Source organism: Podarcis cretensis (genome assembly GCF_951804945.1).
Source record: "Podarcis cretensis genome assembly, chromosome: 16".
Taxonomy (NCBI): Eukaryota; Metazoa; Chordata; class Lepidosauria; order Squamata; family Lacertidae; genus Podarcis; species Podarcis cretensis.
Window position 1 is genome coordinate 20,410,889 of NC_137186.1, and position 19,442 is coordinate 20,430,330.

The following is a 19,442-nucleotide window of genomic DNA, read 5'->3' on the forward strand; positions in this document are numbered from 1 at the left end:
AGAAGTGCAGGGCAGGAATGTAGTTTGTGAAGGCAGGTTCCATATTTGCCAGAAGAACAGGGGTGGGGTGGAGAAATTTGCAATGATATTCTGGGCAGGAAAGCTCTGAGAGACAGGGGGAGGCGCAGAGCAAAACAGTTTGGGGACTTTTGCCCTTACCAAAGAGGCATGAGTTTAGGAGGAAAGTTTCAAAAGAAATACACAGAAAATTATGGGGAGCTTTCTTGTTGTTCTTCAAAAAGTGAGGGGAGCTCCTGCTTTTCGTAGCTGGATGACAGACAGAAATTCAGCAGGTGAAGCTCTCCTTACAATTGTGCATCTGCTGACTGTCTTCCAATTAGTAAAAAGAAATGGTGGCTCCCCTCTTCCTAGGAAGAGAAGTTGGGCGAATGAATACAGTACTGGAAAACGAAACCATTCTGCTTATCTACTTGGGGCATGAAGTGGGGGGGGGGAGGGGTACCAGTCTGTTCGCAGCGGGGATGGGGGGGGAGAGAGCGCGGTGAAACCGCTGCAATGTGGGGAGGGGGTGGAGCTTGCCGTGGGAAACGCTTGCAAGCCGCGAAGTGGGCGGTGGGTGGAGCCCCCGCCCCGGCGCCCCCGCCTTGCCCCGGCTGGGGGTCTTACCGTCGCACTTGCTTGGCGGGCTGGGCCCGCTCCCCTGCCCTTGGCTGCGCCGCCCGCTCAGCTGGCTTCCTCTTCCGCGGCCTGGAGGCGGAGGCTCCTCCACGCGGCCCAGCCTGCCTTGCCTGGGCAGCCGGGCTGTTCTGATCTCCTATGTCGGAGGAGACGGCAGCGGGCGCGGAGCCGGGGGGCTCCGGCTCGGGGCTCTGCTGGGCCTCGCTCTTCTCCTGCCTCAGCCTGGCCTGCTGTTATGTGGGCAGCCTCTACGTGTGGAAGAGCCACTTGCCCAGGTGAGTGGAGGAGAGCCGAGATGCGCCCCCGTGGGGGGGAAAAAAAAAAGCCCCGCTCGGCTCCCCGCCGGGCCAGGCGCGCTGCGTCTTTCGCTTGCTCGGACCCCATCACCCACCCGCGAAGTCTTGGCTCGCAGGTTCCCTTGAAGCGTCTAGGCTCCCTGGAGGAGGGGGGAACCTTTCCCGCTCTTTGGGGGCTGGACGGGGAGGGGGTTGCTCGAAAACGCCGCGGCCCGAACAGACGGGAGGCGAGTGCTCCAGGTGAGGCAGAAGTTGCCCTGAGTGTCAGTTGCAACATTTAATGCACTGAGAAAGATTGTAAAATGAGTGCCCCCCCCCCCAGATCCGACGCTGCACTCCAAACGTGGGCGCTTAAGGTGGCCGAGCTTCTTTGAAGTCCGCGCTCAGCTATGAACGCCCGTCTGCAATGGATAGCAAGAACTTCTGGGAGTCTGTAGTATCCAGGAGCCTTTGCTGGCGTAGCCGGGCCCCCCTCCCGCACTATATAACTTTGCTTATATAATCGCTTTCTTCCTGGATTGAGACATGGGTCAGGCAAGAGTCTGTGGGTTTCTTTGCAAACTCTTCAAACGGGCAGGAAGCTCTGCGTTGAATGGGGGAAGCTGTTGGGGGTTCCTATCCCAGGGTAAGAAAAAACATGTAAGAAATAAACGCTGTGAATACTGTAGCTGTGCTCCTGCTGCAGTCTTGCCTTGTGGGGATTTGCATCTTTGCCGGGTGGGCAGCCTCAGCCAGGGCCTCTAGAGGTCCAGCTCCTGCAGCTTCTCCTGCTGGGCCTTTCTTTCTCCTTCCAGGGACCACCCAGCTGTCATCAAACGGAGGTTCACCAGCGTCCTCATTGTCTCCAGCCTCTCACCCATCTTCATCTGGGCCTGGAAAGAGGTGACAGGCATTAAGGTGAGATCATGGCCAGGTCTGGAAAATGCCTGGCCAAAATAAGTAGGAGGTTTCTGTCACTTCAAGCTTCTTTAATTAGTAAGGTCATTTATATGCCACCTTTTTAAACCCTAAAATCAAAACAATAAAACATACAAAACGGTCAGCATTTAAAAGCCAGAGAGTTTAAGACGCTGAAGGCACTAAAATGTTTTTAAATATCTGGGTATTTTTTGAAAAACCAAAACTTACCTGGTGCCTAAACGACTTGGGCGTGGGTTGCAGCACAGTAGATGCAAAGTAGAGCATCTACTTTGCATGCAAAAGGTTTTAGGTTCAATCCCTGGTATCTCCAGTTACTGAGCTGGATGTGGGCTGGTACCCATTATGTGCACTCAGGTTGGTACAGGAGGAGGCTGTTGGGTCCTAAGCTGCTTAGGACTTCAGTGGGTGAGCACCAGCCTTTTGAATTGGGCCTGGAAACAAATAGGCAGCCAGTGACATTCTTTCAAAACTGTTTTGGTGATCGGCATGATCAGTGCCATCCAAAACTCTGGCTGCTGCCTTCTCCCCTCATTCCTGTTCCGATGCCTCTGCTGTGCCCCTGTACATTTTGGAATGATTGTTTGTATAGTATTATGGGGGTGCCTCCATCACCACCACTTCTCGGGCATCTGAGCCTGTGAAGACTACGTAGGATGTTATTGGAACTGTGTGACATTGTTTACAGTAAGGCTTTTTATACCGCTTGTGTGATGGAAACCATCTACTGTCGCCCTAATGGAAAAGAAAATTGTCCTGGGGGACAGATTGCCAGTTATGTAAGAGTGTCTGGATGTGTATGGTGTCTGCTTTTAGCACAATGTTCGAACTTTGCATTCAGGAAGGCACCATACAGGTGGCAGTGATCTGGATGAACCCAGTGGTCTGACTTGATACCCAGTGGCTTCCTGTATTCCTATGCCTCCAGTTGTGGCTTGGCTCACTTGTGCAAGCCGTCATTTATTTCATAAAATTTATACACTGATTGATTGTACAAACAAGCAAACCTTAAAGCGGTTTACAAAAAGATAATAGAATCAAGGAAAAAATACAATACGTTAAAACATACACGGAAGTTAAAATACTAAACCGAGTTAAATTCACACCGGCATTTCTAAGAGCCCAGGTAGGCTTGCCTGAACAATCATGTTTTTAGATGGCGCCGAAAAGCTGTCATGAGCTATTTGTTATGTAAGCCCCAGGACAGTGCCCCAGTGGGGAGCCCATATTTATTAGCGTGTATAAAGGATCCTAGGTTCAGTTTTTAGTATCTCCAGTTAAAGGAGCTCCAGTAGCCCGGGGCAGTCAGGGAAGACAGTCCTCAGCTGGGTAGACCTGTGGCATGAATTGATGTCCGGTTGTGCTTTGTAACTTATATGCATTGCACCATTGCAAGCTATGGCAGATTGTTTGGGGAGGGGGGGAATTTGTGCTTCCCCAGGGCTAATGAAGGCGTTTCCTCTTCTGCTCAGCCAGATGCATCCCTTCTTGCCCTGATGGGCTTCCGGCTTGAGGGCATTATACCAGCAACCATCCTGCCTTTGCTGTTAACCATGGTAAGTGCAGCTCTTGATCAGCCAGCTAGGATTCAGCAGGGCTCATTTCAGTGGCGTAGCGTGGGGGGTGCAGAGGGGCCGGCTGCACCGGGCGCAACATCTGGGGGTTAGGGTTAGGGGGCGCAAATCCATGGGTTAGGGGGTGCAAATTACTTGCCTTGCCCCGGGTGCTGACAACCCACGCTACGCCACTGGCTCATTTACTCCCACATATTTAAGCCGTTCTCCCTTCTGGGGACCACGTACAAGTGCTGGGTGAGGCCAGCGTAGGGAGCAATTAAATAATATACAGCCTTACGCTTCACCCTAAGGTCCCACCGCAGGTTACGACATTAGGACGCAATATTAAAAGCAGTTTAAAGCAACTTACAACCCCCCAAATAAGGTGGGTCCTAAAGATATACACCTCAAGTTTCAAAAGCCAGAGTAAAGAGGTTTAAAGGATAGCTCTGTTGGTAGAGCATGAGACTCTTAATCTCAGGGTCGTGGGTTTGAGCCCTGTGTTGGGCAAAAGATTCCTGTGCTTCAGGGGGTTGGCCCGGATGACCCTCGTGGTCCCTTCCAACTCTATAAAAATTGTTGTTGTTGTTTAGTCGTTTAGTCGTGTCCGACTCTTCGTGACCCCATGGACCAGAGAACGCCAGGCACTCCTGTCCTCCACTGCCCCCCGCAGCTTGGTCAGACTCATGCTGGTAACCTCGAAAACACTATCCAACCATCTCGTCCTCTGTCGCCCCCTTCTCCTTGTGCCCTCCATCTTTCCCAACATCAAACATCAGGGTCTTCTCCAGGGAGTCTTCTCTTCTCATGAGGTGGCCAAAGTACTGGAGCCTCAGCTTCACAATCTGTCCTTCCAGTAAGCACTCAGGGCTGATTTCCTTCAGAATGGAGAGGTTTGATCTTCTTGCAGTCCATGGGACTCTCAAGAGTCTCCTCCAGCACCATAATTCAAAAGCATCAATTCTTCGGCGATCAGCCTTCTTTATGGTCCAGCTCTCACTTCCATACATCACTACTGGCTATAAAAATAAGAAAAATAGGACAGAACTTTTTTGATGGAGGGCAATCTCCACTCAATGCACTTCATTTCAAGAAAGATGAAGCGGAAAGGCTGAAGAATAGTTACGGAGATTGGGATGGAATAGATTCTTGTTTATTCTGGAACAGGTGTACTAATCAAAATGTTTTGCCAGGAAAATTGTTCTGATCTTTTATTCTTTTAGTTTATACCCTTTTTATTATGCAAAATTTTGAATAATGATGTTGATATGTAGCAATTTATACTAGTTTAAAACTTTTCAATAAAAAGCTTTTTAAAAAGGAGGAGGGGGAAAAGACAATCCCTCAATGCCATGCTGACCGATGTGGCCCTTCCATATTTACACACCAGGTGCAGAAAATGCAAGGGCTGATTTTTACATGTGCTTGTGAACGTGTTCTTTGCCCCTTCTCCCTCGCCCCACAGGTCCTATTCCTTGGTCCTGTTATCCAGCTCTCGATGGACTGTCCTTGGGACCTGGTCGAAGGTTTGAAAGTTGCGTTTGGTAAGACTACGTAGATTGGCATGTGATGGCAGGGCTTGGAGAGCAACTGCGAGAGACTCTAGGGGTGGGGCTGGGGAACTTTTACAGGCCAGGGGCCACATTCCCTTCTGGAGAAGCTTCCAGGGGCCACTTTCCAGGGTGGGCGGAGCCAGAGGCACAAAGGGGCTGGAGTAACGAATGTGAGCGTTACCCTTGTACAGGAGGCTAGTTTTTATCTGAACTTACCCACCCACCTTCCTCTGTCTTCTGTCCTGGCAAACAAGAAGCATTACCAGAGTTCATAGACACATTCCAGCCAGGCAAAAACACTGAATGGGTGGGGGGGACGTGAAGCAGGTCTGGTAAGGGTTGCAGCCTGAGAATCAGATAGACAGTAAAGGCCTGGAAGGCTGCATTCGGACCTTGCTGTAGGGCAACAAGCGAGTGTCTCCTTGTTTTCCCTCACGACACTCTACTCCCAGTATGCAATGCGCTCATTTCAGGAAGCAAGCTTTTCATGCTGGCTGGAGTGATGGGAGTTGTAGTCCAAAGCAGCTGGAAGGCTCACAGGTTGGTTGATGGGATGTCATCCCAGTGCCTGCTTTTCCATGCCTCTGTGGAATGTGTGCTTTAAGCCCCTGGCCAAGTGGTTATAATTGCCCTCCTTCTTGGACACCCATTGACAAAACACCCCCTTTTTGTTGCTACTGCTGTGCCTTCTCAGGAGACCAAGGAGGGATGGGGTGTAAGTAACACTACTCCTCCTCCTCGCCCCCCCAGACCCCGGCTTTTGGGTTCTCTGTCTGACTGACATGCGCTGGCTCCGCAACCAGGTCATTGCGCCCTTCACGGAGGAGCTGGTCTTCCGGGCCTGCATGCTGCCCATGCTCGTCCCTTGCACGGGATTGGGGCCTGCTGTCTTCACCTGCCCGCTGTTCTTTGGAGTCGGTGAGTGCCATATTTCCCCCCGGCAAGAGGAGACTGTTTCTTGAGGCGGTCCCAACCTTCACCTAATTGGCTGGACTTCTTAACACTAGGCTGATACATTTTTGTGGACCTGAAACCAAGGATGGTGAACTTTTCAAGCTGTGTGGAGGTTGCAAGACTCCATCTCCCATCATCACTTACTGGCTGGGGCTGATGGGAGTTGTAGTCCAGTGAGGCCTGCAAAGCCACAGATTTCTCAGGGCTGAAACTGGAGCATTTGTTTGTACTACAGAAAGTTTTGGGGCACTTCCTACTCTTTCTGCGGCTTCTTAATTTTTTTTTTTATCATTTCCTGCATATTCTAAAGAAACCTCACTTGTTCTTTTATTCAGCTACTTTAATTATTTACTCTTATGAAACTGCAGGTTATTACAACAATCCTGCCAATGTCCTTGTCTGTTTACAACTCCCCTCTGAAGAAAAGTTGCAGCGGTTGTGCCTTTTTAGTTTAGAGAAAAGGCAAGTAAGAGGCAACATGATAGGAATTTATAAAATTACGTATGGCATACGTATGGAATGTTGGGAGATTCAGGGCAGACAAAAGAAAGTATTTCATGCATTTCAGATTTAAACTATGGAACTCAATCCCACAGGAGGCAGTGGTGGCCACCAAGTTGGATGGGTTTAAAAGAGGTTTAGATGAATTCACAGAGGAGAAGTAGCTATCAGTGGCTAAAACTTAGCCACAACGGCTGCACTCTGCCTCCACTGTGAATCCAAATTGCTGGGAATCACAGGACAGGGAGTGCTCTTGTGCTCAGGTCTTGCTTTGGGGATTTGCACAGGCATCTGGTCAGCCAGTGTGAGAACAGGATGCTGGACTAATGCAATGGGCTCTTCTAACGTCGCGGGAAGAACCTTGGCATTTTGCAGGGAGATGATGTGGGGAGGGAGAAGGCCATTCAGAAGGCTGTTCTGCCACATGTGCTGAGTTGCGTCTTTGTTTTCTAGCTCACTTTCACCATGTCATTGAGCAGCTACGGTTTCGCCAAGGAAGCACAGCCAGCATCTTCCTCTCAGCAGGTATGGCTTGGGCGGTCCCTTATTTTCCCCACCATCAGAAGCCAAGAGGGTGGTGGGACATTGGCCACAGGGTCTTTTTGATATATACATACATATACGGCTGTGTTACCATTTCGGGAGGAGATGTAAGCTGAGTGGCAGAGCGCACACTTTGCACCCAGAGGTTCAATCCGCAACTCCGATTCCTGGCATGTTCCTTTGGAGGAATCAGGTGGTCCCGTCTCTGCTGGAGGGCCAGGGTAGCTGCTGCCTCTTGGAAGTCGACCATTCGACCTTGGAAGTCGAATGGAATCCATTCCGGAAGTCCATTCGACTTCCAAAACATTTGAAAACCAAAATGATTGGAAGCTCCTGCAACCAATCAGAAGCCACGGAAGCACCGTCGGACATTCAGCTTCCAAAAATAGTTCGCAAACCAGAACACTCACTTCTGGGTTTGTGGCGTTCGGAAGCCAAAATGTTTGACAACTGTTTGAAAACCAAGGTACCACTGTACAGGGCTAGATGGAAGAAAGGGTCTGACCTGGGCTAAGGAATTTGATTGTTCGTTCTGCACAAATGTATATATTGGCGTTTAGCTCAGTCTGAAAGGTGTAGATGGCGTTGGCCAAGCAAAGTAAGCCAATTTCATTATGTGGTGTATCACTGTCTGCGCAACCTGCTCACCCAGAGGATGCTGCCTGAAAATTGATGCTCTCCCCAGCCCCCTACCACCCTCTTCTCACTCCTCTGCCAGCTTCTGACGGACTCCTTCCTCCCTTTTCAGTGTTCCAGTTTTCATACACAGCTGTTTTCGGAACATATACAGCCTTCATCTTCATCCGGACAGGTAGGTGGGGAAAGTGAATAAGGGAATTGCACCAGTTGGGGTGGGGTTTAGGAATGAGAAGGTCTGCCTATGTTAATGGGGGGCCCCCGTCCCTCTCCTTCTCAGTTGCTCCCCAAGGTAGCAGCTGGCAATCACATTATGCATGTGAGAGAGTTTGAGTATCTCAGTTCCCTCGGATACCAAAACCAAATGGTTAATGGCCGACGTTTGGCACCAAAACTGGGCCATGGAGAATCAAGGGGTGGGAGGTATTGGCATGCATTGGGTGAGTTCTGGTGGGTACAGCAGTACTGAAAGAGAGAAGGCTTAAAAAACAGCCCAATGGGGACAGAAACCTTTCAGCGCAGTTTACAGGGGCTGCACAATGCTGAGTGTCAGCCAGAGGAGGAAAGCCGAAAGAGGTGGAGGCACGAGAGAATGTGAAATGATGCCTGTTGTGATGCAGGCCCTTCCCTTAGGGCGCCCCTGGTGTGGTGCAGGAATGAATGTCAGAGAGGCACTCCCCTTGGCCACGAATCTTTCAGTGACTGCTGTCTTTCACCCTAACCGGCCTTTACCAGGTTGTCTTAAGGAGAAGTGGTGTGGAAGCAGAGGGCAGGATTAATAAATAGCCTAAAATCAGTGTGTGCTGCTGCTTCTTTTTACTTTAGAACACTGTACTTCCCCTGATAGGCAGATTTAAGCAGATATTATGAGCAATCCAGATTTCTTAGGGCAATAGCATTAAGGTACCATATAGGTTAATTGAATATTCAGAGAGTGTGTGTGTGTGTGTGTGTGTGTGTGTGTGGTGAAAGGAATTAGGATGTCTTCAGAGAGAACTCTTAGCCTAAGCCATTTCGATTGCAACTCCACATGAGTTTTCTCTCCAGCCCATAAGGACTAGGATTTTCAATGGTCTCTGCTGGAGGCATTCTGCTCATCACCTCCTCCTCCCTCTCCCCACAGGGCACCTCATTGGGCCTGTGCTCTGCCACTCCTTCTGCAACTACGTCGGGTTCCCTGCTGTCGGCGCAGCCCTGGACCACCCGCAGCGCTGCCTGGTTGTCTTCTTCTACCTGCTGGGAGTGATCCTCTTCCTCCTCCTCTTGCACCCCATGACGGATCCCGCTTTCTTTGGCCACCTGCCCATCTGCTCCCTCTCCAGACTGACTTCGCACACCAGCAGCCTCGGCAGCTTCTCCCTTTGCTCTTGACACCTGCCTGGGACCTTCTTCCAATCTCCCCACACCCCTTGCACCCTTGCGTCCACAGTGGCACACAGCGCTGACGCTGTACACTTGCGCCGGTTTTGAGGTGGCTTTCTCCTCATGGCCCCCACCCCTACCCTCCTCGTCCTTTTCTGCAGTTGTCATGGGGTGAGTGGGAAAAGCCATTCCCTGAAACCCGTTTGCGGTGGAAGCGTAGCTGTGCCTGCGTTCTTGCACACTTCTCCGCCTGAGCCAGACAGCCCTTTTTATAGACCCCTGGGGGGGCCTTCTTTTCCTCCGGGCCCCAAAGAGCTCTATTTTTTATTATTAAAGGACTTTAACGAGGCCCTGTTGGTGTTTTAATTGTGGCTGGGGTTTGAAGGTGGCCCGTCCTTCCGCTGTGTCGTTTGATTATAGACTTGGCGCTTGCGTTTTATTCAGGACTGGGAGTGGTGGGTGCTTGGTGAAGGGGCACAGCTTGCTGAGTTTCTGTTGGTTCTGGCAGAGGGTGGGCCACAAGTACTTGCGACCAGGCAACAACTTCACTGAGGTCGTGGGGATGGGGAGGCCGACCTTCCAGGTGTTGGGAGATTCCATCTCCCGTCATCCCTAAGCCTTGGCCACATTGACTGGGACTGGGAGTTTGACGACAGCTGTTCTCCCATCAAGCTCTATCCCAGATGCAGTTCTCTGCTGAAAACAAAGGGAGGAGTGTTTTGCTTCCGGAAAGTAGGTGCTTTTGCCCCAGTCTGCCCAGAAAGTAGCTGGAGCAGATGAGATGCAAGTTTTTAGCATCAAAGTCTCTGCTGGACTGATGGAGCCCTGCTCTGCCACACAACTTGGAAGGAGCACAGTACGAGAAAATGTTTCTTCCAGGAACCTTTGGACATGCAATATGATCATGGCAGTGACCTCACATGCCTCCACCAGTGGCCTTGCACGTGACAGTATCCTGTTGTATGCTATTGCAGGCTCATCTGGCCCAAGTTCAGAGTGAGGAAGCTTCACGCTGCTAAGGCTGGTGTGGGGGGAGCCTGTGGCCTCCAAGTGTTTGTGGGACTACAAGCCCAAAGCTGCCATTTGCACCAGAGGATGAAAAAAAAATTCCAAAAGTGCTGAGCTCCCACCCTCCCCTCCCCAAGCTGCTATAAGAACCAGGGGCGATTTTGCAGAACTGTGTGTATACTTTTTCTGTCTCTGGATGTGGTTAAACACGATCCACGGTGTGTTGAGGGTGGGGGATAGCTAGAGAATGAACTGTATATAAAGCAGCAATGGGACACCCTGAACTTCACACTCTGTGGCTCCTAGAAGCTGTCAGCATGCAGCAGTGGCCTCCCCCTGAGAAACTGCTTTGGCCGGCTGACTATACCTGGTGAAGATAGCCGATGAGTCTCAAACCCTCAATGAGTTAGGGACTTCCCCCTTAATGCAAAGACAGGCTCTGGTGGATTGAGCAGACAAGCCCAATGGTGGATCCAACAGTCAAGAAGGTGGTTTCTGCATGTGCTGTAGAGGGAAGTGAGGGGCAGATTGGGCTCGTCAACTTGGGAAGGTAGCCCATCTAGGAGAAGATAAACTCTGATCCTAAACCTCCACCGTCTTGTGGGATAGCTTGGGGAGAAGAAAAGGCTAAAGAGTAAACCCCACACAAATCCAGAATGGAGTCCCAAAGACAGTTGGATGGCACCTTGTATGCCTCCTTCCTGCAACTCCTGCAGCCAAGTTGGAGCCAGATGTATTGCTCTGCCTTCCTTTGGACCACATCAGCAAGGCCAAAGGGGGGGGACTTGTATGGGCAGCCAGGACCTCCATACGCACTGTCCAGGCTTGCGCTCCAGGGAGGTCACTTTGGTGCTGCTAACGCAGCCATTTGACTTCATCCATGGAGGCCCACTCCGTTATCTCTTGAGACAATAGACCAATTGTCCTCCAGATGCTTATTTGAATTTGTTTTTGCTTAACAGCTTCCATCATCGCTGGCCATGCTGGCTGGGGCTGATGGAAGCTGCTGCCCAACAACATCTGCAGGGCTACAGGTTCCCCATCCTTGGCTCCCCATCTATTCCTACACAAAGCTCTAGCCTTCCCCTCTCCTGTACATGCCATTCCATATACTTGTCCAAGTGCAACAGGGTGGGGGGAAAAAAGGACTTCCATGCTGGGTGGGCCTCCAGTGGGCGCAGTTTATTGGTACAGCATTCCTTCCAAGCCAGCCCTCCCCTGCCTCCTCTGGTACCCGCCTCCTTCCCAGTCCCAGCATAAATCCCAGGAGATGCACTTGGCGGTGGCCCGTCTGGTCAAACGGTGGCCCCTCCCTCTAGGTCAGCAACAACACTTGCCTCTCCTGTGGGGGTGGGCCAAGGGAAAGAGGGGGGTTCTGGGGAAGAGGGAAGGGAATGCGTGGGACAGAGGGGGAATGTGTGCAACTAGCTCAGCAGCAAAGAACAGACACGACAGCTTCTACAAAGGGGGAGGGGGAACCTTGAGAGACTTGTTTCCTCACCAAAACCACCCTGGATCCACCAGCTGCAGCATGTGGGTGGAAGTGGGGGGAATCTCAGCCTCTTGCCCAGCAGCAGGGGAAGATGGTTGTGGTGGTGGGGTTAGTAGCGGTAGTGCCCTCCCCTCTTCCATGGTGGGCACAAAGCTCTCGATGGCACCAGTTCCCCACAAGCGAGTGTGTGGGGAGTCGCTCTGCTCCCATGTGCTTTTTTTTGTTTCTGGTGAGATGGGGGTAGGTGGGCAGGGTGGGACAGGGAGCAGAGAGATCACAGGTCGCTCTCTCCGTACAGGGCGCTGGAGAAGGAGACATAGTCCAAAGCGCCGGACACAGCGTCAGCTCCTGTGTACTTCGTCATCCTGCTGATGCAGTATTCGGCCTGCTCTGGTGGCAGCTCCCGACGTAGCTCTTCTATCGTGATGTAGTTCTGCAGCAGGGAGGAGGATCAAACAAGGAGGAACAGCATGTTACTCAAAAGACCAAGGGTGAGGCATCTCAGGCTTGGGGGCCAGATGTGGCCCTCCGAGGTTCCCTATCTATCCCCCCCCAGATTACACATCCTTACCCATATTTTATTTCCCTTGACTGCATGCTGTGGTGGCATACTTTGCACCCTCCACCAGCATTTTTGCCTGCCAGGAACATGCCCTCAAACTCAGATAATGTCTCTTCTGAGGCTGGATGGAGGGTAGAGATGAGCTAATAGAAACTAGCCTTCTGTAGCATGGTAATTTTTTTTTTTTTTTACTTTGGTTGCTCTGTCCACTTTTGCCTCTGGTGCTACCCAACACAGAAGATGGCTCAGAATGGAATGTGGTTGACGCATTGCACACCGTGCAGGCCTGTTCTAGGTTGCAATATTCCACTAACAGAGTCCAGGAACCCTTTTTCTGTTAGGGCAGCTGTGATGGAACCTTGGGTTCTCCAGCTGTTGTCAAACTACACCTCCCATCATTCCTGGCTGTTGGTGGGTTGTGGTCCCAGCAACACCTGGAGCACCAAAGGTTCCCCACACTTAGGGGCCGTTTGTCAAGGGCTGCATGCCAGGGGCAAACAAGGCCTGAGCCTAAAATGGGTAGGATAGCCTTTTCTTCTCTGCTACCTGAATGGAAAGAAGCCACCCCCCCCACTTCCCCCTGCAAAAACACTTTCTAGACCTGCCAGGAAAGGCTTGAAATGTGCCCGGTGGCAGGAGAGGAGACATAAAGAAGAGAGGAAACAGATTATTGGAAGGCTTTGAATTCTGCTTCAATGCCTAGATCTTAATTTTAACTGCAGAATATCACTCAACCTCAGCATAATGTTGCTGGGTCCTATGAATAAGCAAGAGACACTAATTTTGCTTCTGTGGACAAGAGATAGCTCCACCACTTCTCCTGTTCTTTTGGTGCAACGCTTACCTTGTCTGAAGCCAGGATCTTGAAGGAAGCCACGACTTGCTCGGCAGTGTCTGTCTCAGCCGTCTCGCGAGTCATGAAGTCAATGAAGGCCTGGAAGGTCACCACGCCTGTGTTGTTTGGATCCACCAGGGTCATGATGCGTGCAAACTCCACCTCGCCCTGTCAGGAGAGAAGAGCAATGGCGATGTGGGTCAAATAGGGATGCCAAGGGACATTCAGCATCCCTGACCAGTTTTCCCACCCAGAGCCACCCTTGGATCATGGAATGGGGCTGAAAACTGCCTCAGGGCAGACCCTACCCATTTCCACTCAGGTTTTGCTGTCTAGGGATGGCCAAGGCTTTGGTTCAGTCACCATTTTCAAGCAGACCAGGAGATCCTTGTGATATTAAACTACCCAGAATTTGCCCTCCAACGGATGTTGTAAGGAAAGCTATCCTTCTGGGCCCCCAAAAGGGGCAGCTTCCTACCAAGTCATATCCCATGGAGATCAAGCAGGCCCGGAAGTCATCAGGATCCATCATTCCGTTTCTCTTCTGCAAAGTGCAAAGAGGGGGAAAGAAGCTGTTGATTTGGAAGGAGACACCCCCAGCCCCAAATTCCACACTCCTGAAGGGAAACGCTCCATAAACTGGTGGCACTGGGCACCCCTCATAGGAACACAGGAAGTGGCCTTACATCGAGACAGACCATCCGGTCCACCTCACCCGCTATTGCCTACACTGACTGGTAACAGTTTACCCAGGTTTCAGGCAGGAGACTCTCCCAGCACTAACTGGAGATTGAACCCATGACCTTTTGCAAGCAAATCAGATGCTCTGCATCTGAGCTATAGCCCTTCCACAGTCTGTGAACAAGCCCCGCGCTCAGCCAAGTCCTCCTTTCTTGTGGCTTGTTTGGAGCTGGCCTCCTCTCTGAACGGTTGCTGAGAGAGAGAGAGACCAAAGCCATGTGTAGCCATTGGGCGGCTCGGGAGTCCCAGCCGCCTCACAGATTGCCACCATGCCTCTTGCGACTCCTTCAAAGTTTTTCCGTTGGCCAGGCTGGGATGAGCTGGCCACACCCTCTTTGTTGCTGGTATCAAGAGCAGACATGGGCTGGCGATGGTAGTAAGCAAGCCTTGAGCTAGGCCAATGTGAGGAACCTCTAGCTGGGCTAAGGTGAGGAACCTCCAGCTTGGCCAAGGTGAGGAAAATCTAGCTAGGCAGAGGTGAGGCACTTCTAGCTAGGCCAAGGTGAGAAAAATATACCTAGGCTAACGTGAGGAACCTCCAGCTAGGCCAAGGGGAGGAATATATAGCTAGGCTAAGGTGAGGAACCTCCAGCTAGGCCAAGGTGAGAAAAATATACCTAGGCCAAAGTGAGGAACCTCTAGCTAGGCCAAGGTGACAAAATAATAATAATAATAATAATAATAATAATAATAATAATAATAATAATAAATTATTATTTGTACCCTGCCCATCTGGCTGGGCTTCCCCAGCCACTCTGGGCAGCTTCCCCAAAAAATATTAAAATCCTCTAATACATCAAACATTAAAAGCTAGGCCAAGGCGAGGAACCTCTAGCTTGGCCAAGGTGAGGCAAATCTAGCTAGGCTAAGGTAAGGAACCTCAAGACCTCTCTACCTGGCCCTTGGGACTCTCCCTGAGGCATGGCCCTTCCCTTTCTTCGCTGGCCCTGCTGCATGCTCCGCTCAAGTGCCCTGTCCTATGATCATGCTTCTTGCTTGCCTGCGTGGGCTTTTGCCCAGCTGGAGTGTGACCTCTTGTGCAAAGGTTGTACCCATTGCCCCTCCCACTTTTTTGCCTCTCATCCTTCCTGCCACTGGGTTGCCCATGAGGGAATGTGGCCCTTGGGCTGAAAAGGAGTCCCTCACCCTTGGTCTAGGACAAGAGACCAGACTCCTGACTCCATCGTTTGATCAGCTCTAGATTAGCCTCCATGGCTGGAACAACAGCAGGGATCAGGTATGAGGGCTGCGTGAGCTGGAGGTGCAGGCAAGAATTTGGCAGGAGGCTGCCTGTTGCAGGCTTGCAGTTGGATTAAGCTCGGGAGAAGTGTGCAAGCGAGAAGCGGCGGTGAGTGTGCGAGTGGTCAGGGCTGGGTTTGCAAGAGGCCACCTTACCCGGTCGAAATGGTTGAAGGAGGCCCGGAACTCATTCATCTGTTCCTGGCTGATTCCCTTGGCATCGCGGGTCAGAATCTGGTTCTCGACTTCGTTGATAGTGCGGGCAATGGTGGTCAGCAGCTGTTCCCAGCCCACCCGGATGTGCTGCATGCAAAGACAGGGGGGTTTGCAGAATGAGATCCAGAAGCACTGGGGAAGGAGGTGGGGGCAATCACACCCACCCAATCCTTCACCTACTTGCTGGAGATCCATTGGGGGGGTGTTCAGCCAGGAATTATCCCCCCCCTTTTAATATTCACTTATTGAAAATCAAAATAGTATGAACAAATCAGCAAAAATGCTGTCAATAAATTCCACCTGGTACAATCCCACACTTTGTACAATTTTGCCTTTTAAGAGCTAAAAGAAAGATAAAACAATTAAAGGAAAGGAAACAACCCCAACAAATAAGAATACCAACACACTAAATAGGTTCCAGTTCGAATTTCAAATTGTCATGGAATAAGTATCTGCCTCAATTTCCAATTTTCCTCATGGTATTCCTTGTGGATTACAACTACTACTATATGTACTATTTATATGCTGCCCATTTGACTGGGTTGCCCCAACCACTCTGAGTGGTTTCCAACAAATATAAAACCACAGTAAATAATAATAATACTCCTATAGTTCTTTAATCTTGCATGCTTCAAAATGCTTATATTTATGTGCAGGAAGGCAAGCTGCTACTTGGAAGACTAAGCAACTAGTCTTAAGTTGGCTGGTTTTCACAAACATATGAAAGTTATTATTTTTACACCCATGCATCGTGGAATTTGACTTTTATGTATCTTAACAGCCCACCCGGGAATTATTTCCGAAAATGCCCCCACCCCTGCAACACACACGCAGACCCCCCACCTCCATAGTGTAGCTGGTGTGCTTGTTGTCAAAGATGAGGGCCTCTTGGATGAGTTGGTGGTCTCCCTCCAGCTTGTCGATGTTGGCCTTGTAGTTGATGATGTTCTGCTCATGCTGCTTCAGGTGGTTCATCTGGTCCTCAAGAGACCCGCTGATGTCCACAGAAATGTGGCCGATTTCCTGCCAGGGAAGGGAAGCCTCCTGTTAGCTTAAGACCCTAGAACCTAGCTCTTGGGGCACTCTTCCTCTACAGCAGCACTGGGAGAACCTGTAGCCCCCCAGGTGTGGCTGGGTACCAATTCTTAGTGGCCTCAGAGAACACGGCCAGTAGTCAGGCTGGTGGAAGTTGCTGCACAAAAGCACCTGGGGAGAGCACAGGTTCGCTATCTCTGCCCTACAAGTGATGGTTTGACACTGGCAAAGACAGATTCACTATACATTAGCTTTACAGAGCTGCCGCATTTGGTCAGCACTTATTGGCTAACGAGAGGAGCCATAACCTGTTGCCTAGAGGGCCATTTCACCCTTTCCAAAGCCATTTGTTGGATCCCTCCTATGGGTGGCATCCAGAGGGTTGTAAGGTGGAAGGGTCAAGAAATAGCAGTAAGATTCTGACTTAGGGAAGCAGTCCAAGCATCCTGGAGTCTCAAGCCTGCTCTGATGCTCCAAAGCCCATCCTGCTTCTAACCCACTAGACAGCCCCCTCACCAGACAGAGCTCATAATCTCTCCCAGGGGATGTAGGTAGATAGGGGCATAGGTAAGGAGTTGCCATACAAGGAGTCAAATATTTGGTGCATTGTATGCTGATCAGCAGCATTTCTCAAGGATTTTGGGCCAGAGTGTCACCCAGTCCTATCAGTAGATGCCACTGGGGACTGAACTTAGAACCTTCTTCATGCAAAGCTCTACCACTCAGATGAGGTCCTTGAGGGCATTTTGCCCTGGCAGATGGGGCAGGAGAGGACCTTACCTCCATCTTTGTCTGGATCCAGGGACCAATGATGTTAGCCTGGGCAGCAAACTGGCGTCGGAGGCGTTCATTGGCTTGCTGTCTTGCCAGCTCTTCTTGCAGGGTTTGATCACGGTGTGGGACCAGCTGCTTCACCTGGAGAAGCAAGATAAAAGAGACTCTGCACATAAGTATTGGGGTTTAGAGACCCTACTGGAGGGAGATGTGGGTTGGTGTGGTGTTGGGTGTAGTCCTGGGAGGACAGGAGGTACTCTGCCCCCTCACTTAGAGCCTTTCCTGCCTAGGATGAAAGCAGGACTTCCAAAGCACATGCATCAAGGCAGCTGGAGAACCTCCAGATGTTCCTCTTCTTGGCATTTGTTTAGGGTAGGGGACCTGAAAGCCCTCCAGATGTGGTTGCACTACAGTTCCCATCATCACTGGCCATGCTGACTATGGCTGATAGGAGTTGGAGTCCAATGACAGCTGGAGGGCCTGACAGGTTCCCCACATCTGGTTTAGAGGCTCAATGAATTAATCAGCTACTCCTGGAAAGAGGAGCTCTTGACTTATTGTCACTTATTGAATCAGGGATGAAGGACCGCAGCATTGTTTAGCTTCTGCATCAGCCAAGGCCCCAGAGATTGGGAAAATGCCCTCCTGAAACTGGACAGGCAGCTACAATTCTGATATTTCATCCCTTGCTGAAAACATGGATTGCTTGCTAAGCTTTGTTGGAGAATTAATTTTCTGCACTGTTGGGCACTTGTTCTTCATTTTATTATTCTTTAATGATTTTAACATATCTTTTTAATGAGTTGGCATTTTGTAAATCATTTTATAAACAAACGGGGGATGGGTCTGTGCCTTGGCAGTGGACTTTCCATTCCTCTCTAGAAAACAATCTGGAGCTGGCAGAGGTGAGGGTGTCTGCTCAGGTCCCCCATAAGAACACCAGGTAAGACCTGAAAACTAAAAAAGCCCCAACTAGTCCAGCATCCTAGATGCCCCCATGGGAAGCAGGCAAGCAGGATGTGAGGGCATCTGAAGGCAGCCCTATTCAGGGAAGTTTTTAGTGTTTGATGTTGTGTTTGTGTTTTTACTGTTTTTTGTTTGGAGCCGCTAAGAGTGGCTGGTACAACCCAGTCAGATGGACAGCATACAAATGGATAGATGGATGGGTGGATGGATGGATGGATGGATGGATGGTTAGCTCTCTCCTGCCACCATTCCCCAGCAACTGGTATTCAGAGTTACTTTTGATTCTGGAGGATGTATATAGCTTTTGTGCCCCATAGCCGCACACCCCATCTAGACGTCTCCTGTTTCTTGTGGGGGGGGGGCACAAGCAAGGAAATGAAGACAGTATCCCCAGGAGGCTGGGAGGAGCACAGCACCTTGGGGGTGACCCGAACCAGCAAAAGCCTTTGCCCAAGACCCTCACACAGCTCCCACAGACACACCATGAGGCTGGTTTCTTAAAAGGATGCTCTCACCCTGTCCCACTTGTTAGCGATGTCAAGATGCGAGAGGTTGGTGTAAGGGTTCAAGCCCGACAGCTTGATGCCGTAGGTCTGCGCAATCTTCTGGATCTCATTCTGGATTCCCAGGATGGCCATGCGCTCCTTGTCAGCCTCAGGCAGGGTGGCTTTGAACTGCTCGTGGGCTGTTATCAGGCTCTGCTCCAGGAGGAAGGGGTGAAAATTAGCTGCTGTCCAGGTGAGTACGGCAGGCAGAAGGAAATGAGCTCTCTCTACTTCCTTTTGCTTTGCCTAAATCTATTGCTCTTCATAAGAACATGAGGTGCGCCTCCTGGATCAGGCTCACAGCCCACCTGGTCCAGCATCCTGTTGTCCCAGTGGCCAACCAGGTGCCTCCAGAAAGCTTGTGATCTGGACACACGTGCGTTGGCACCCTGCTCAACTGTGATTCCCAACAACAGGTATTCAGTGGCGGTAGAACACAGCCATCCATCAATAACTTTCTCCTCTATTAATTTGACTAATCCTCTTTTAAAGCCATCCATGTTGGATAGCTCTCACTCTCTGCATGATTCATACTGTTATAAACCTGTATCATGTTCCTCCTCCATCATAGCTAAGAAGCCTTTTTTTTACCAACATGAAGTTGCTTCCAACACCCCTTGTTGACCTGTACTGTACCTTCTCCAGCTCTAATTTCAGGCCCAATGTAATTGCTTGGAGTTCTCAAGAAGCATTGCCCTGCTGATGCGCCTCACCTGGATCTCTTCAATGCTGTGCACAATGAACATGTCCTGAAGGTCCTCGATGGCCCCATCCATCCAGTTGTTGAAGGGGGCAGCTCTCTTGGCGAACTCCAGGTACAGCTGGTCAATGGTCTCCAGCAGCTTCTCCACACGCTGGGTGGCAAGGAGAGGAAAGAAGGTGAGAATCAGAGAATAAAGTCACCTCCCTCATACTGAAGAAGAAGAGACCAAATCCTGCCAGCGCTCCTTTCCTCACCTCCAGGGCATCTCTCCTCTTCTGAGTGAGTGTCCCCAGGGTGTCCCACTGGTCACAGATGGCCTGGCAGCGGGAGTTCACAGAGGCTGCGTCGTGGTAGTCCAGCTCACTGTA

The 19,442-nt window shown here is 50.6% G+C and overlaps 3 protein-coding genes across 3 annotated transcripts in view; 1 reads left to right on the forward strand and 2 right to left on the reverse strand.

The window, feature by feature from the left end:
* The window catches only part of LOC307205051 (acylphosphatase-2-like), a 35,389-nt gene extending 34,656 nt beyond the window's left edge, over window positions 1-733 (reverse strand). The window contains exon 1 of the mRNA XM_079957329.1: window positions 628-733. The gene's annotated coding sequence lies outside the window, so the exon portion shown is untranslated. The remainder of the gene's footprint in view (window positions 1-627) is intronic.
* On the forward strand, window positions 715-9,307 carry RCE1 (Ras converting CAAX endopeptidase 1). Its single transcript, XM_079957106.1, has 8 exons — window positions 715-914; window positions 1,730-1,832; window positions 3,326-3,409; window positions 4,875-4,953; window positions 5,713-5,880; window positions 6,871-6,942; window positions 7,709-7,771; window positions 8,720-9,307. Exons 1-8 carry the CDS (start codon window positions 778-780, stop codon window positions 8,965-8,967), a joined length of 954 nt encoding a protein of 317 aa, XP_079813232.1. The 5' UTR covers window positions 715-777; the 3' UTR covers window positions 8,968-9,307.
* A 1,816-nt stretch (window positions 9,308-11,123) lies between these two features.
* The window catches only part of ACTN3 (actinin alpha 3), a 41,581-nt gene continuing 33,262 nt past the window's right edge, over window positions 11,124-19,442 (reverse strand). Inside the window, exons 13-21 of the mRNA XM_079956575.1 lie at window positions 19,329-19,437; window positions 19,085-19,225; window positions 18,342-18,524; window positions 16,867-17,001; window positions 15,895-16,074; window positions 14,992-15,138; window positions 13,334-13,399; window positions 12,865-13,023; window positions 11,124-11,891 (exon numbers count right to left, since the gene is read on the reverse strand). Coding sequence (XP_079812701.1) covers window positions 11,733-11,891; window positions 12,865-13,023; window positions 13,334-13,399; window positions 14,992-15,138; window positions 15,895-16,074; window positions 16,867-17,001; window positions 18,342-18,524; window positions 19,085-19,225; window positions 19,329-19,437 — 1,279 coding nt within the window. The 3' untranslated portion in view covers window positions 11,124-11,732. The remainder of the gene's footprint in view (window positions 11,892-12,864; window positions 13,024-13,333; window positions 13,400-14,991; window positions 15,139-15,894; window positions 16,075-16,866; window positions 17,002-18,341; window positions 18,525-19,084; window positions 19,226-19,328; window positions 19,438-19,442) is intronic.